The following is an 18965-nucleotide window of genomic DNA, read 5'->3' as shown; positions in this document are numbered from 1 at the left end:
TATTGAGGAAGTTTACTTCAGTTCCTACCATTTCACATGTTTTTATCAGAAAAGGATGCTGAATTTTGTTGAGTGTTTTTTCAGCATCAATCAAGATGATCATGTGATTTTTCCCTTTTGATTTTTTAATGTGATGTGCTACATTGATTGATTTTCTTGTGTTAAATCACCCTTGCATTCCTGGTATAAACCCCACTTGGTCATGTTGTGTAATTCTTTTAATGTGTCATTGGACTCAGTTTGCTAGTATTTTGTTGAGAGTTTTTGGATCTGTGTTCATTAGGGAGATTAGTCTTTAGTTTTCTTTTCTTACGGCATCTTTATCAGATTTTGGTATTTGAGTGATGTTAGCTTCATAAAATGAGTTAGGTAGTGTTCCTTTTTCCTCAGTTTTTTTGAAGAGTTTGAGCAGAATTGGTGTTAGTTCTTTTTGGAATGTTTGATAAAATTCTCCTGTGAAGCCATCTGCCTCTGAGCTTTTCTTCATAGGAAGATTTTTTATCACAAATTGAATCTCTTAACTTGTGATTGGTTTGATGAGATCTATTTCTTCTCAAGTCAGAGTAGGTTGTTTGTGTGTTTTTAGGAACTTGTCCATTTCATCTAAGTTTTCTGGTTTGTTGGCGTTTAGTTGTTCATAGTATCCTTTATGATTAAAAAAAATTTTTTTTTAAAGGATTAAAAAAAAAATCCTTTATGATTTTTAAAAAAAATTTCTTCAGGGTCCATGGTAATGAACCCCCCCTCTTATTTCTAATTTTGTTTATTTGTATCCTCTCTCTTTTTTCCTTTGTCAGCCTAGATAGGGGTCCATCAAAGAGTGATTTGATGGGCTCCTGGTTTTATTCATTCTTTCCTTTTTTTTGTTCTCCAATTCAATTATTTCTGCTTTAATCTTTGTTTCTCTTCTCCTGTTTGCTTTGGAGGTAGTTGGCTGTTCTTTCTCTAGTTCCTTCAGGTGAGCCATTAAATCCTCAATTTTTGCTCATTCTTCTTTTTTTTTTTTTGGAGGTGGGGAATTGAACCTAGGTCTCCCGCATGAAAGGTGGGCATTCTAACCACTGAACTACCCATGCATCCTCATTATTCTTTTTTAATATAGGAATTTAGGGCAATACATTTTCCTCTCAGCACTGCCTTTGTTGCATCTTGTAAGTTCTGATATGTTGTATTTTCATTTTCATTCGTTTCCAGATATTTACCAGTATCTCTGGTAAATTTTGTCTTTGACCCGCTGATGGTTGAAGAGTGTTATTTAATCTCTATATATTTGTGAAAGCTCTGGTTCTTTGATGGTTATTGATTTCGAGCCTTTATTTCGTTGTGGTCAGATAAAGTGCTTGGAATAATTTCAATCTTTTTAAACTTATAAAGACCTTTTAAATACCCCAGCATATGATTTGTCTTACAGAACATTCCATGAGCTCTTGAGAAAAGTGTATATCCTGGTGTTTTGGACTGTAATGATCTATATATGTCTGCTAACTCTAATTCATTTATCACATTGTTTAAGTTCTCTATTTCCTTGTTGCTCCTCTGTCTGGTTGTGAAGCAGTATATTGAAGTCTTCCACTATTATTGTTTATTGTTCCCTTCAGTTTTGCCAGTGTTTTGCCGCATGTACTTTGGAGCTCCTCGTTTAGGAGAATAAACATTTATGATGTTTATGATTGTCATTTCTCCTTGGTGAATTGTCCCTTTTATTTTTTTAAAATATTTTTATTTAAGAAAACAAACAATATGCTTATATCCACCAAAAATGGATATCTTAGCTTATCAATAGGCATATTTAAATAAAGTATCCAAAAATAATCATTGTAAAGCTTGTGTTTGCACAGTAAGTTTCATAAACCAATTTAAAATTAAAGCAACAAGAAAAAATCTACAGTTTCTTAAATTCTAAATATTAAACCCTATTTTAAGTACCATTTAACTATCAAAACTGTGTACATTCTCAAATATCAAGTAGAAAATTATTACAAATATCAACTTTGCTATAGTAGTGACCTATGTATATACTAAACATTTTCAAATTTTTGATTTCAGGAATTTATCTAATATAGTTCTTTTTATCATTTTTCATTGTTGTAAAATATAACATATGCATATAATTTTTTTTTCCACATCAGTGTTTATTCTTGAGGTTGGGTTCCACACAGTCTGCTGAACTCCCTCTCTCCCACCCTGAGAAATGGCCTGTGGCCCAGCCCTGCCCACAGCCCAGCTCAGCCATCCTCCTTCCAGCTTGGGAGCCTCATTTGCATTTCCTGGAGCTGGCCCCCATTGTCAAGGGGGAACCCTGCTTTCCTTCCCCAAGGGGGCGGTACTCCTGGTGGACTGCAGGGGATGGGGGAAGGGCTTCACTGAGTGACAGGAGAACTGGGAGGTCACCTGAAAAGGAGGTTCTGGCCTTGAAAGAGGATAATCTTCAGGATCTTCCTGAACTGGGGGTAGGCAGCATCCCCTATGAGCTGCAGGATGAGCCGCTTGCTGGTGGAGCTCCTCCACCAGCAGGAGCAGGTGTCCACCATCACCTGGACCTGCAGCCCCGGGTCCAGGAGATCCAGGGTCGTGTTCAAGATGCAGACCTGTACCTTGATGCCACAGAGCAGCATGGGGCACACTGGGTCCAGCTGTGCAGCTCCCCCTGCAAGGCAGGCACCATGCTGAAGCCTGTCTAGGCATGGGCCACACACTCTTGGGCCCCAGCTTGGTCACCATGGAGCTCAGGCTGGCACCCCAGCAGCTGAGCCATCTTGAACATGAGGGCGGCCACACTGACGACCTGAGGGAAGTGCAGGACTCTGTGGCGAAACTTCTGCATGTCACACAGGAATAGGAAAGATCAGAGCAGGAACTGGACCACCATGTCCTCTGGCACCTGGACTCTGTTGCCTGCTTCCTCCTGCTGCTCTCCCTGGGCTCCATCTCTGTCCGTTTTACTAATATATGGTGTCCTTCCTTATGACATCATTACATTTAAAGCCTACTTTAGTATACTAACTGATATTAGTATAGCTACTCCTGCTTTCTTTTGATTACAACTTTACCTGGAACATTGTTTTCCATCCTTTCACTTTTAATCTGTTTGTATCCTTGGGTCTAAGATGAGTCTTTTGTAAGCAGCATATAGCTGGATTATATTTTTAATCCATTCTACCAATCTGTATCTTTTAATTGATCAGTTTAGTCGGTTAACATTAAAAGTTATTACTGTAAAGGCAGGTCTTGAATCTACCATCTTATCCTTTCATTTTTATTTGTCAGATCTATTTATTCTTTTCCCTCTCTCTCTTTTTATCCTTTACAATTACCCTTACTGATTGTCTTCAATTCTGGTCCTCCTCCAGCCAGACTTCCCTCTCCTGTCTTCTTTTTTTTCCAGCCAAGAGAACTCCCTTTAGTATTTATTGTAGGGAAGGTCTCTTGTTGACAAATTCTCTCAGGCTTTGTTTGTGAAAATTTTAATCTCTCCCTCACTTTTGAAAGCCAGTTTAGCTGCATAAAGAATTCTTGGCTGGAAATCTTTCTCTTTCAGGACCTTAAATATATCATACCACCACTTTCTTGCCTCCATTAGTGCCTGTTCAGTCGTCTGAACTCAGTCTTATGTGGTTTCGCTTTTATGTGGCACTTTCCTCTTGCTGCTTTCAGGACTTTCTGCTTCTCTTCAGCATTTGACAGTCTAAGTAGTATGTCTCGTGGAGTAGGCCTTTTTGCATTTATTCTATTTGGGGTTCATTGGCCTTCTTTGATTGGCATATTTATGTTTTATCTAGCAACTTCATTCTTTTTTTCAGCTGCTCAATAGTCCACTGTATGTATGCACCACAGTTACCCCTTCCATTCCTCAGTTGATGTTCCCTTAGGCTGTCTCCATTCATTAAAAGTGGCAGACACCACTACCATAAACACCAGTGTATAAATATCCATTTGTGTCTCTGCTTTCAGTACCTTCAAGTATACACCTAACTATAGGGTTGCAGGGATCATATGGCAACTCCACCTCTAGCCTCCTGTGGAGCCACCACACTGCCCTCTAGAGGGGCTACACCATTCTACTTCCCTTTCAACAGTAACTAGGTACTTCTCTCTCTCCAGCACTGTATCTCTCTTCATTTTTAAAGTTTTATTCACACATCATACCATCCAACCTAAGAAGAAAAATTAGTGATTCCCAATATAATTACATTGCCATGCCTTCACCAACACAATCTGTATGAAGACATTTCCATTTCTCCCACAAAGAATCTCATACCCCTCCCCCATATTCCCTACTTACTGATATTTAGCTTTGACATATTGCCTGTCTTACATTCAATGGAAGTATATTACAATGTTTCTGTTTACTATAGACCCTAGTTTGCACTGATTGTATTTTCCCCTTGTATACCATCCCATTTTCAACACCTTGCAATGCTGACATTTGCTCTCCATCATGAAAAAGCATTCTTATACTTGCAAATTTAATGACCATCATTGTTCATTTTAGGCATTACTATGTTATACCATCCCAATCTTTATCCTCTATCTTTCCTTCTGGTGTCATACATACCCCTAAGCCTCCTCCCTCAACCATATTCACATTTAGCTTTGTTCAGTATACTTTCAATATTGTGCTATCATCAGATGGTGTTGTAATATTCATTTCTGGATGTTTACGATCAGGCCTGTTGAACATTCTGTACTCCGGCATCAAATGCCTAATCTCTACCCTTTTTCTCTCTGCTAATAAACTGTGTCCTTAACTTTAACTCTTGAAATTGACTCATTAATGTTAGTTCATATTAGTGAGACAAAATAAAGTTTTTGTCCTTTTGTTTCTGGCTAACTTCACTCAGCATAATGTCCTCAAGGTTCACCCATGTTGTAACAAGCTTCACGACTTTATTCTCTCTCTCAGCTGCATCATATTCCATCACATATTTTTGCCACAGTTTGTTTAGCTACATATCCATTGATGTACATTTGGGCTGTTTCCACCTCTTGGCAATTGTGAATAATGTTGCTATAAACATTGGTGTGTAAATGTCTGTTTGCGTCTTTGCCTTCAGTTCCTCTGAATATATATCTACTAATGGGATTGCTAGATCATATGGCAATGTATAATTAGCTTCCTGAGGAACCTCCAGAATGCCTTCCAAAGCAGTTACGTCATTCTACATTTCCACCAACAGTGAATAAGTGTGCTTCTTTTTTCAAATCCTCTCCAGCACTTGTTTTCTGTTTTTTTTGATAATGGCCAGTCTAGTAGGTGTGAGATGGTGAGAAGATATCTCATTATGGTTTTGATTTGCATTTCCCCAATAGCCAGTGAAGTTGAACATCTTTTCATATGTTCTTTTTTTTAATATTGCAGGCTCTGAGAAATGAACCCGGCTCTCTGGCATGGCAGGCAAGAATTCTGTCACCAAGCCACGGTTGCACTGCCCTCATATGTTTTTGAGCCATTTTTCAGTTGGATTGTCTTTTTGTTGTTGAGTTATAGAATCTTTTTATATATCCTGGATATTAAACTGGTATCTGACATGGTTTCCAAATATTGTCTCTCATTGCATAGGATGCCTTTTTACTTTCCTGACAAAGTCCTTTGATGCAAAAAAGCATTAACTTTTGAGGAGATCCCATTTTATCTATTTCTTTGTTTCATTGCTTATACTTTGGGTGTAAGTTCTAGGAAACCACTTCCTATCAAAAGATATATATTTCCCTACATTTTCTTCTAAAAATTTTATGGTCTTAGCTCTAACGTTTATGACTTTGATTTTTTGCATCTATATTCATTAAAGAGATTGGTATATATATATTTTTTCTTTTAGTATCTTTGTCTGGCTTTGGTACTAGGGTATTGTTGGCTTCATAGAATGAGTTAGGTAGCTTTCCCTCCTCTTCAATTTTTTTAAAGAGTTTCAGCAGGACTGGTACTAATTCTTTCTTGAATGCTTGGTAGAATTCACATGTGAAGCCATCTGGTCTTGGACTTTTCTTTTTTGGGAACTTTTTTTTTAACTTTTTTTTATTGTATAATATATACATACAAAGCAAAGAAATAAAAAGAGCAATAGTTTTCAAAGCACTCTTCAACAAGTAGTTACAGGAGAGATCCCAGAGTTTGCCATGGGCTACCATATGATCCTCTAAGATTTTTCGATCTAGCTGCTCCAGAATATAGGACGCTAGAAGGCATAAATATTTTTTATCATTAAAATCGACTCCCCCCCCCCTTTTTGGTGAAAAATTACATCTATAGAAATAAAAGCAATAAATTTCAAACTACAGCACCACAATTAGTTGTAGAACATATTTCAGAGTTTGACATGGGTTACAATGCCACAATTTTAGGTTTTTACTTCTAGGTGCTCTAAGATACTGGAGATTAAAAGAGATAATCAATTTAATGATTCAGCAATCATATTCATTTGTTAAATCCTATCTTCTTTCAACCTATTTTTGTCCTTGGATATAAAGTGAGTCTCTTGTAGGCAGCATACAGATTGGTCCTGTTTTTTAATCCATTCTGCAAGCCTGTGTCTTTTGATTGGGAAGTTTAATCCATTAACATTTAATGTTATTACTGTAAAGGCAGTGCTTTCTTCTACCATTTTGTCTTTTGGATTTTATATGTCATATCTTTTTTTTCTCTTTTTACCCTTACTGATAATCTTCATTTCTACACTGTTCTCGAGACCTCTCTCCCTGTCTTTTCCTATCTGCCTATAGTGTTCCATTTAGTATTTCTTGTAGAGCTGATGTCTTATTCACAAACTCTCAGTGACTGTTTTTCTGAAAATATATTAAACTCTCTCATTTTTGAAGGAATTAAGTAAGACCTCATTTTGTAGTTTTTCTGGATAAAGAATTTTTGGTTGGCAGTTTTCCTTTTTCAGTATCTTAAATATTTCATACTACTACCTTCTCACCTCCATGGTTTCTGCTGAAAAATATGCACATAATACTATTGAACTTCCTTTTTATGTGATGAAACACTTTTCTATTGCTGCTTTCAGAATTCTCTTTTTGTTGTCGACATTTGACAATCTGGTTAGTAAGTATCTTGGTGTAGATCTATATGGATCTATTCTGTTTGGGGCATGCTGTGCTTCTTGAATCTATAATTTTATGTCTTTCATAAGAGATGGAAAATTTTCAGTGATAATTTCCTCCATTATTCTTTCTGACCCTGTTCCCTTTTCTTTCTAGGACACTTATAACACATATATTTGTGCACTGTGTGTTGTCATTTAATTCCCTGAGACCTGCCTCATATTTTTTCCAATCTTTTCCCTATCTGTTCTTTTCTGTTTAAGATTTCAGTTGTCTTGTCCTCTAGTTTACTAATCCTTTATTCTGCCACTTCACATGTGCTGTTGTAAGTCTCTCTTTTGTGCCTTTCATTCCCATAACTTTTTAAAAAATTATTTATTAATTAAAAAATTAAGAAACAAAATAAAACATCAACATACATAATCAGTAATTCATAATATCATCACTTAGTTGCATATTCATCATTTCTTAGAACATTTGCATTAATTCAGAAAAAGAAATAAAAAGACAATAGAAAAAGAAGCAAAATGAAAATAAACACAGGAAAGAAAAAAAAAAGATTATACCTACCATACCCCTTATCCCTCACTTCCATTGATCACTAGCATTTCAAACTAAATTTATTTTAGCATTTGTTCCCCCTATTATTTATTTTTATTCCATATGTTCTATTGCTTTGTTGACAAGGTAGATAAAAGGAGCATTGGACACAAGGTTTTCACAATCACACAGTCACATTGTGACAGCTGTATCATTATTCAATCATCCTCAAGAAACATGGCTACTGGAACACAGCTCTACATTTTCAGGCAGTTCCCTCTAGCCTCTCCATTACATCTTGAATAACAAGATGATATCTACTTGATGCATAAGAGTAACCTCCAGGATAACCTCTTGACTCTGTTTGGAATCTTTCAGCCATTGACACTTTGTCTTATTTCCCTCTTCCCCCTTCTGGTCGAGAAGGTTTTCTCAATCCCTTAATGCTAAGTCTCAGCTCATTCTAGGGTTTTTCTCAATCCCTTGATGCTGACTCTCAGCTCATTCCAAGATCTCTGTCCCACGTTGCCAGGAAGGTCCACACCCCTGGGAGTCATGTCCCACGTAGAGAGGGGTAGGGTGGTGAGACTGCTCATTGTGTTGGCTGGAGAGAGGCCACATCTGAGCAACAAAAGAGGCTCTCTTGGGGGTGACTCTTAGGCCTAAAGTTTAAGTAGACTTGACCTATCCTTTTTGGGATTAAGTTTCATGTGAACAAACCCCAAGACTGGGGGCTTAGCCTATAGCTTTGGTTGTCCACACTGCTTGTGAGAATATCAAGAATTCAACTTGGGGAAGTTGAATTTCTCCCTGTTCTCACCATTCCCCGAAGGGGGCTTTGCAAATACTTTTCCATTCACTGGTCGAATCACTCTGAGATTCATTGGGGCATCACTCTGGACAAACCAGCAAAATCTCATGTCCTGCTTGAGATTCCAAGTACTTATGGCATTCAATCAAACTATCTACATAAGTTATATTAGGAAATGCACTAGTAAAAATATAAATTTTATAACAAATAAACATTTTTTGCTTTAGTCTCACACATCAGGTGACATTTAAAAATATTAATTACCATCTATTTTCAGCACCCTGCAATAATGACATTCCTTTGTTCTTCCTCATGCAAAAACATTTTTAAAATTGTACCTTGTACATTTCACTATTATTATACACTATAGGCATTCCTAGATTATACCATCTCAATCTTTAACATCTATCTTTCTTTCTGATTTCATTTATGTCCCCAGCCCTCCTCCCTCTATCATTCTCATATGCAGCTTCATTCAGTGTTTTAACATAATTTTATTATAGTTAGGTAATATTGTGCTGTCCATTTCTGAGTTTTTGTATCCAGTCCTGTTACACAGTCTGTATCCCTTCAGCTCCAATTACCCAATATCTTACCCTATTTCTATTTCCTGATGGTCTCTATTATCAATGAAATATTCCAAGTTTATTCACTAATGTCAGTTCATATCAGTGAGACCATACAGTATTTGTCCTTTAGTTTTTGGCTAGTCTCACTCACATAATGTTCTCAAGGTCCATCCATGTTGTTACATACTTCAAAAGTTTATTCTGTCTTAAAGCTGCATAATATTCCATTGTATGTATATACCACAGTTTGTTTAGCCAGTCATCTGTTGATGGACATTTTGGCTGTTTCCATCTCCTTGCAATTGTAAATAATGCTGCTATAAACATTGGTGAGCAAGTGTCCGTTTGTGTCTTTGCCCTTAAGTCCTCTGAGTAGATACCTAGCAGTGGTATTGCTGGGTCATATGGCAATTCTATATTCAGCTTTTTGAGGAAATGCCAAACAGCCTTCCACAGCGGTTGCACCATTTGACATTCCCACCAACAGTGAATAAGTGTGCCTCTTTCTCCACATCCTCTCCAGCACTTGTCATTTTCTGTTTTGTTGATAATGGCCATTCTGGTGGGTGTGAGATGATATCTCATTGTGGTTTTGATTTGCATTTCTCTAATGGCCAGGGACGTTGAGCATCTCTTCATGTGCCTATTGGCCATTTGTATTTCCTCTTCTGAGAGTTGTCTGTTCAAGTCTTTTTCCCATTTTGTAATTGGATTGGCTGTCTTTTGTTGTTGAGTTGAACAATCTCTTTATAAATTCTGGATACTAGACCTTTATCTGATATGACGTTTCCAAATATTGTCTCCCATTGTGTAGGCTGTCTTTTTACTCTCTTGATGAAGTTCTTTGATGCACAAAAGTGTTTAATTTTGAGGAGTTCCCATTTCTTTCTTTCTTTCTTCAGTGCTCTTGCTTTAGGTGTAAGGTCTATAAAACCACCTCCAATTATAAGATTTATAAGTTATTTCCCTACATTTTCCTCTAACTGCTTTATGGTCTTAGACCTGATGTTTAGATCTTTGATCCATTTTGAGTTAACTTTTGTATAGGGTGTGAGATACGGGTCCTCTTTCATTCTTTTGCATATGGATATCCAGTTCTCTAGGCACCATTTATTGAAGAGACTGTTCTGTCCCAGATGAGTTGGCTTGACTGCCTTATCAAAGATCAAATGTCCATAGATGAGAGGGTCTATATCTGAACACTCTATTCGATTCCATTGGTCAATATATCTATCTTTATGCCAGTACCATGCTGTTTTGATCACTGTGGCTTCATAATATGCCTTAAAGTCAGGCAGCAGGAGACCTCCAGCTTCGTTTTTTTTCCTCAAGATACTTTTAGCAATTCGGGGCACCCTGCCCTTCCAGATAAATTTGCTTATTGGTTTTTCTATTTCTGAAAAATAAGTTGTTGGGATTTTGATTGGTATTGCGTTGAATCTGTAAATCAATTTAGGTAGAATTGACATCTTAACTATATTTAGTCTTCCAATCCATGAACACGGTATGCCCTTCCATCTATTTAGGTCTTCTGTGATTTCTTTTCACAGTTTATGTAGTTTTCTTTGTATAAGTCTTTTGTCTCTTTAGTTAAATATATTCCTAAGTATTTTATTCTTTTAGTTGCAATTGTAAATGGAATTTGTTTCTTGATTTCCCCCTCAGATTGTTCATTACTAGTGTATAGAAATACTACAGATTTTTGAGTGTTGATCTTGTACCCTGCCACTTTACTGTATTCATTTATTAGCTCTAGTAGTTTTGCTGTGGATTTTTCAGGGTTTTCGACGTATAGTATCATATCATCTGCAAATAGTGATAGTTTTACTTCTTCCTTTCCAATTTTGATGCCTTGTATTTCTTTTTCTTGTTTAATTGCTCTGGCTAGAACTTCCAACACAATGTTGAACAACAGTGGTGATAGTGGACATCCTTGTCTTTTTCCTGATCTTGGGGGAAAATTTTCAGTTTTTCCCCATTGAGGACGATATTAGCTGTGGGTTTTTCATATATTCCCTTTATCATTTTAAGGAAATTCCCTTGTATGCCTGTCCTTTGAAGTTTTTTCAACAGGAAAGGATATTGAATTTTGTCAAAAGCCTTCTCTGCATCAATTGAGATGATCATGTGATTTTTCTACTTTGATTTGTTGATATGGTGTATTACATTAATTGATTTTCTTATGTTGAACCATCCTTGCATACCTGGGGTGAATCTTACTTGGTCATGATGTATAATTCTTTTAATGTGTTGCTGGATTTGATTTGCTAGAATTTTGTTGAGGATTTTTGCATCTATATTCATTAGAGAGATTGGTTTGTAGTTTTCTTTTTTTGTAATATCTTTGCCTGGTTTTGGTATGAGGGTGATGTTGGCTTCATAGATTGAGTTAGGTAGCTTTCCCTCCCCTTCAATTTTTTTGAAGAGTTTGAGCAGGATTGGTACTAATTCTTTCTGGAATATTTGGTATAATTCACATGTGAAGCTGTCTGGTCCTGGACTTTTCTTTTTGGTAAGCTTTTTAATGACTGATTCAGTTTCTTTTACCTGTGATTGGTTTGTTGAGGTCATCTATTTCTTCTTGAGTCAAAGTTGGTTGTTCATGCCTTTCTAGGAAGTTGTCCATTTCATCTACATTGTTGTATTTATTAGCATAAAGTTGTTCACAGTATCCTGTTATTACCTCCTTTATTTCTGTGAGGTCAGTAGTTATGTCTCCTCTTCCATTTCTGATCTTATTTATTTGCATCCTCTCTCTTCTTCTTTTTGTCATTCTTGCTAAGGGCCCATCAATTTTATTGATTTTCTCATAGAACCAACTTCTGGTTTTATTGATTTTCTCAATTGTTTTCATGTTCTCAATTTCATTTATTTCTGCTCTAATCTTTGTTATTTCTTTCCTTTTTCTTGCTTTGGGGTTAGATTGCTGTTCTTTCTCCAGTTCTTCCAAGTGGACAGTTAATTCCTGAATTTTTGCCCTTTCTTTTTTTTTGATATAGGCATTTAGGACAATAAATTTCCCTCTTAGCACTGCCTTTGCTGCATCCCATAAGTTTTGATATGTTGTGATTTCATTTTCATTTGCCTTGAGATATTTACTGATTTGTCTTGTAATTTCTTCCTTGACCCACTGGTTGTTTAAGAATGTGTTGTTGAGCCTCCACATATTTGTGAATTTTCTGGTGCTCTGCCTATTATTGATTTCCAACTTCATTCCTTTATGATCTGAGAAAGTGTTTTGTATGATTTCAATCTTTTTAAATTTGTTGAGACTTGCTTTGTGACCCAGCGTATGGTCTATCTTTGAGAATGATCCATGAGCACTTGAGAAAAAGGTGTATCCTGCTGTTGTGGGGTGTAATGTCCTATAAATGTCTGTTAAGTCTAGCTCATTTATTATAATATTCAAATTCTCTGTTTCTTTATTGATCCTCTGTCTAGATCATTGATGAGAGTGGGGAATTGAAGTCTCCACCTATTATGGTAGATGTGTCTATTTCCCTTTTCAGTGTTTGCAGTGTTTGCCTCATATATTTTTGGGGCATTCTGGTTCGGTGCATAAATATTTATGATTGTTATGTCTTCATGTTGAATTGTTCTTTTTATTAGTACATAGTATCCTTCTTTGTCTCTTTTAACTGTTTTACATTTGAAGTCTAATTTGTTGGATATTAGTATAGCTACTCCTGCTCTTTTCTGGTTGTTATTTGCATGAAATATCTTTTCCCAACCTTTCACTTTCAACCTATGTTTATCTTTGGGTCTAAGATGTGTTTCCTGTAGACAGCATATAGAAGGATCCTGTTTTTTAATCCATTCTGCCAGTCTATGTCTTTTGATTGGGGAGTTCAATTCATTAACATTTAGTGTTATTATTGTACGGGTAGTACTTTCTTCTACCATATTACCTTTTGTATTTTATATGTCATATCTTATTTTCCTTCTGTGTACACTCTTCTCCACACCTCTTTCTTCTGTCTTTTCATATCTGTCTCTAGTGCTCCCTTTAGATTTCTTGAAGAGCTGGTCTCTTGGTCACAAATTCTCTCAGTGATTTTTTGTCTGAAAATGTTTTAATTTCCCCCTCATTTTTGTAGAACAATTTTGCTGTGTATCGAATTCTTGGTTGGCAGTTTTTCTCTTTTAGTAATTTAAATATATCATCCCACTGTCTTCTCGCCTCCATGGTTTCTGCTGAGAAATCTACACGTAGTCTTATTGGGTTTCCCTTGTATGTGATGGATTGCTTTTCTCTTGCTGATTTCAAGATCCTCTCTTTCTCTTTGACGTCTGACATTCTGACTAGTAAGTGTCTTGGAGAATGTCTATTTGGATCTAGTCTCTTTGGGGTACGCTGCACTTCTTGGATCTGTAATTTTAGGTCTTTCATAAGAGTTGGGAAATTTTCAGTGATAATTTCTTCCATTAGTTCTTCTCCTCCTTTTCCCTTCTCTTCTCGTCCCAGGACACCCACAACACGTATATTTGTGCGTGTCATATTATCATTCAATTCCCTGAGTCCCTGCTCATATTTTTCCATTTTTTTCCCTATAGTTTCTGTTTCTTGTTGGATTTCAGATGTTCCATCCTCCAGTTCACTAATCCTAACCTCTGTCTCTTGAAATCTACCATTGTAGGTTTCCATTGTTTTTTTCATCTCTTCTACTGTACCTTTCATTCCCATAAGTTCTGTGATTTGTTTTTTCAGACTTTCCATTCCTTCTTTTTGTTCATTCCTTGCCTTCTTCATATCCTCCCTCAATTCATTTATTTGGTTTTTGATGAGGTTTTCCATGTCTGTTCGTATATTCTGAATTAATTGTTTCAGCTCTTGTATCTCATTTGAACTATTGGTTTGTTCCTTTGACTCGGCCATATCTTCAATTTTCCTGGTGTGATTTGTTACTTTTTGCTGGCGTCTAGACATTTAATTACCTTAATTAGTTTATTCTGGAGATTGCTTTCACTTCTCTTACCTAGGGTTTTCTTGCTAGATGAATTTGCTTTCTATCTGTTCTTTGACCTTATGCTTTTTCTGGACTTCTAGCTTAGATTTTGTTGAACAGAGGATAATTTTTCGGTTCTTGTTTTCTTGTTTCTTGCCCTGCTTGTATGGTGCCTTTTCCCTCCCCACACTTAGGAGGGTCTACGTAGGTATTATAGACTCTAACCAGGTTTTCCTGGCCTAAACTGGGTTCCTATCAGGGGGAAGAAGTCACCTGCATCAGTTTTCCCTGAGTGTGAGACTTAGCAGGTTAAAAGACTTTCCTGTGAAGTCTCTGGGCTCTGTTTTTGTTATCCTTCCCAGTATGTGGTGCTTCTCTGCCTGCGGGTCCCACCAGCAAAAGATGTTTTGGCACCTTTATCTTTGGAAGACTCTCCCTGCTGGGGGCGTGGTGGAGACAGAGGAGAGGTTGTAGGCTGGTTTTAATGGCTTCAAATTGCCAAGCTCTGGGGTCTGAATTCCTTGAGGGAGGGATTCCACCTGATTTGGGCTTCACCCCTCCCCTGGGAAAGGCACAGGTGGTAGACAGCCCTGAAAGCAGCCCATTTCTGCCTATGCCTGGGGCAGTTGCAGCCTGAGAAGCCCCGCCACTGAATCCAGAGGCAGCCAAGTCTCCGTAGAAACAGAGCCACAAAAACCTCCGTTTCCTCCCCTTTCCTCTTTTTCTGTTAGCCCAATGAGTGACCTCCGCCTTGACCAGATTTAGAGTCTCTTTCCTTTCCCTCTGGGAAGCTTCCGGGGGCGGGGAGGGGTGCCAGCCGCCGTGGCTTGGGATACTCACGGTTCTGGGGAGGCTCGCAGCCAGTCCAGCTGGTCCAGACTCGGGTATGCTGTGTGTCCTGTCACTAATGTGGCTCCGGGAGCTGTTCTGTACTGTTTCTGGTTATTTATAGTTGTTCTGGAGGATGAACTAAAATGTGCATATTGCTAAGCCGCCATCTTGGCCCCTCCTCCTATGAAATTTCATTCCCATAACTTTTGCCATTTGTTTTTTCAAACTTTTGAAAAAATTCTTTAAGATATCTCAGTGTCTTCTTTATATCCTTCATTTCTTTTGACATATCTTCCTTCAACTTGTTGATTTGATTTTTGGCTTGATTTAGCATGTTTGATTGAATATTACTTAGTTGTTTCAAATGTATCTCATTTGAAGTGTTAGCTTGTTCCTTTGACCAGGCCATATCTTCATTTTTCCTAGTATGACTCATACTTTTTTGTGTCTTAGCATCTGAATTATTTGATTAGTTTATTCTGGAAGTTGTTTTCACTCTTTTACTTAGGTTTTCTTGTTGTTTGGCTTTGTTCTCTATGCGTTTTTTGGTATTCAGTGTAACTTATCTAGCATAGCTTCTATTTAACTATTCAGGATTTTTCAGCTCTGGTTCATGCCCTGCCTTTGTGGACCCTTTTTTGGATGAGGTTCTCCGCAGATATGATCAACCCCAATCACTTTTTCCCAGACAAGGCAGGCCCAGGTCTCAGGAAGAGAGTGTAGTCTGTATCAAGTTTCCCTGAGGATGAAAGCCAGCAGTTGTCTGACTTTCCTGTGGAGCCTCTAGACTTGGCACTTTTCCTATACTGCGCAGCAGGTGGTGCTTGTCAGCCTGCAGTGCCCGGCCAGTGTAAAGCTGTGTGGGGCCTTTTATTTACAGCCTGCCAGTGGCATGGTTGAGACAGCGGCCGAGGTAGAAGTCAAGAGTATGCTGTTTCAAACTCCCAGTCCCTGGGGTCTGAATTCTCTGGAGGGCTGCCGCTTGAGCTGGACCCTGTCCCCCTTTTGTTGGTGAAGATAGCCCTTTAGGGAATTATCTCCTTCACTTGACTTGTTACTTTGTCTCTCATACCTATTTTAACTCCATTCTTTCCTGGGTTAGCTTTAATAGCAGGGCAATTGAAAATGCCTGAGGCTTTCTTTAATGTACTACTTTGAATACTTTAAAAACGAAGAGAAAAATAAATTAAAATCACTTTTTAAAAGCCAGTCCGCAGCCTCCAAGGTTCCCCAGTCAAGAGCCAGAGTTGGTACCAGGTTCTATTAAGGCACACAGCCATTTTCCAGTTTTCCAAGCTTAGCCAACTCTGGAAGCCTCTGTTTTTTTTTTTTGTTGTTGTTGTTCTTTTGTTTTTTTTCTTTATCAGTCCCTTCTCTGCCAGGAGAGAAAGACTTCAAGGTTACTTTTAAGCTTTCTCTGGGTTTATCTATGCTCAGAGCTTATATTCAGGAGTCCACATTTGTTAATTAAAGCCACAGTTGGAGCTTGCTTGAGCTCCCTTTTCCTTGCTCTTGGTAGGGTCTACTTGTTTTTTACTCTTGGAAGTGTCTCCAGCAGCCTGCCATGCCAGTGGTGCTGCAGCATTCTCTGCTCTCTCTGAATCTCCCATTCTCCAAAATGTTTCCTCTTTTATAGGACTCCACTAACCAATAAAGACCCGCCCAAATGGGTGGAGACATGCCATCACCTAATCCAGTTTAACACCCACTCTTGACTAAATCACATCATCCAGGGACATGATCTGATTACAGTTTCAAACATACAGTATTGATAGGGATTATTCTACCTTTATGAAATGGGATTTTGATTAAAACATGGCTTTTCTAGGGGACATACATCCTTTCAAACCAGCACAACTGCTATATCCCCAGTGTATAAAACAGTGCTTGGCCTATTGTAGGTACTTAACAACTATTTGTTGAATAAATGAATGAAAATTATTATTTATACAATTGCTTAGGAATGCCAGTAATCTTGATTAAATCTAAATTATTGGGACATATTGTTATTCTAGGAATGACAATTTTCTCATCTACTTCTGTCTCTTGAACAGGTTTTTAATTCAGTAGCCAGATCTTTCCCTCGAAGGTTTGTTTTGCCCTTAAATGTCAGTTCCAATGCCCGTGAGGGAGAGAACCTCAGCTCATTGTCCTATTCTTCGGCTAGTGCTGTGAAGCAAGCTGATGGAAAGGTATGTTATGAAAGGACATTAGACTAAGACATTGAATTTAGTGGTGGTACTTCATTCAATGGCTGTATTCCATAATGTTTAGTTTCATAACATTCAGCTGAACAGGGTAAGGTTATGTAACCTTGCTTGCATAAGAATAGTAGAAACTGCGGTGGGGGGGGATGATCAATGTGTGTTTACCTATCCTTTTTGTGTTTTCAACCAGATGCATACAACTATCTAATGGTTGTGGAATGTCTAAGCATTTGAGATGACTGTCAACAAGCCTTATCTTTTAGATAATTGTGCTTATCACAAGCATATCATTGTATCGCTGATAATGTTTTACCTTTAGTAGGATAATAATGCCATTTGGCAGCTTATTCACAAAACCTGATAATCTTTTATGTATTCAATCAAATGATAGAAAGAGGAGCAATATAAAAGAAATGATATGGTTTCTCTGCTTCCAAGTCCTGTCACAAACTCTTTTAGGGTATCAGTCCCCTCACTGACCTACACTCAAGAACATAAGTAAAAATTAAACAACCACTGCAAATCCTTTTTGGGACCTCTTTTAGATCTGGTGTACTCATGAAAATCTGCACCATGAGGACTTAGAGGAGGAAGGAGGCATTGAATTTCCCCAGATCAACTATGGCCAATTCAGTGCCAAAAAATATAATTTCTTCTATGGCTGTGGCTTTCAGCATTTGGTGGGGGATTCTCTGATTAAGGTTGATGTGGTGAACAAGACACTGAAGGTAATGGATTCTTTTTCCTTCTCTAGGCTCTTAAATGAACTATTCTGCCCTTTGAATTAGTTTCTGTTTTGTTTAAAGTAACTCTTGAGGTTCTTTAGTGTTTGAGCATCTCAGCCATTCACTTTTTGTTCCTTTGAGAACCATGGAATCATCTAGATTAGGAATCTGTTCCCTCTAGGGAATCAAAATGAACCATGAGCCCAGAAAAATAATTCTACGCTGGATGTTAGTTTGAGAGAAACTGTAGGATTCAGGTTATTTGGATACCTACATTTCAGGTTGAGGGGAAATTATAATTACATAAATCATGTTTGGTGATGGAACGTGGGCCTGTAAAACCTTGCTCTATATTCAATTAATAAACCTGGATCTTTTACTGAAGCAATATTGTATTGATAGTCAAACTCATGCTGGGAGGACAAAAGCTACAGAAAGCTTCCAGCTCATAGCTGGCCTTTTATCAAATACTTTTTTGGGGGGACTTGCAGGTATGGAGAGAAGATGGCTTCTATCCCTCAGAACCTGTTTTTGTTCCAGTACCAGGAGCTAATGAGGAAGATGCTGGGATTATTCTTTCTGTGGTGATCACCCCCAGCCAGGTAAATGAATTGGCCTACTGCTAATCAAGAGGAAATGTAGCAATAAGCCATTTGAGTGTTGTATTTATGATGCTATGGAGAGTTTATTTTGATTCCAATATGGCACCTTCTTCTTCTCTTTCCTTCCTTGCTATTTATACATTCTTTTATCAAAGTCCATACTTTATGATTTTAAAGTTATATTTGTAGAGCCATAATAATAATTTACATTTGGATAGAAATCGGTTATTTACAAACTACTTTCATACATATTATCATATTTAGTCATCAAAACAGCTTTGTGGGATACTATTTTAAACATGTGGAATTTGTACTTAAAGAAATTAAAAGAGATTTGCCTAAAATCTCATAGTGGTAAAGCCCAGTATTTAAATACTTCTAGGTTAAGGTTCATAACACCATCTGTGTTGCCAGTTTCAATGAACTGACCCAAAAATCCAATGTCATAAGCCCTGGCCTAGTGTCTTGTTAATGTTGATATCTGACTACTTTTCTAGCTAGGGCTAACTTGTGGCAAATAGGTTAACTTTGAAGGCCAACTTTAATCAATTATTAATAGCTGCTTGGGGTGTAGGATTCTGATGCCTTTTAAGAGTTCAATGAGAAAAGTGCTGTGATCAATTAGTGCTGTCTGCCACTCCTACAGATGTTTGCCACTCCTACAGATGTTTGCCACTCCTGTAATTAGAT

General features: G+C 37.6%; 1 protein-coding gene across 8 annotated transcripts in view; it reads left to right on the top strand.

Moving 5' to 3' along the window:
* The window catches only part of BCO2 (beta-carotene oxygenase 2), a 64016-nt gene that overhangs the window by 39993 nt on the left and 5058 nt on the right, over nucleotides 1–18965 (top strand). For 5 of the 8 annotated variants that reach the window (XM_077112909.1, XM_077112913.1, XM_077112916.1 and 2 more), the window contains 3 exons: nucleotides 16796–16933; nucleotides 17494–17676; nucleotides 18165–18275. In XM_077112909.1, coding sequence (XP_076969024.1) covers nucleotides 16796–16933; nucleotides 17494–17676; nucleotides 18165–18275 — 432 coding nt within the window. The remainder of the gene's footprint in view (nucleotides 1–16795; nucleotides 16934–17493; nucleotides 17677–18164; nucleotides 18276–18965) is intronic. The other 3 variants (XM_077112911.1, XM_077112910.1, XM_077112912.1) reach the window with 2 other exon arrangements.

This window comes from Tamandua tetradactyla, chromosome 8, assembly GCF_023851605.1.
Source record: "Tamandua tetradactyla isolate mTamTet1 chromosome 8, mTamTet1.pri, whole genome shotgun sequence".
In the NCBI taxonomy this organism is placed as follows: Eukaryota; Metazoa; Chordata; class Mammalia; order Pilosa; family Myrmecophagidae; genus Tamandua; species Tamandua tetradactyla.
Note: the sequence above shows the minus strand (reverse complement) of the source record. Positions and strands in the feature narration are given on the sequence as shown.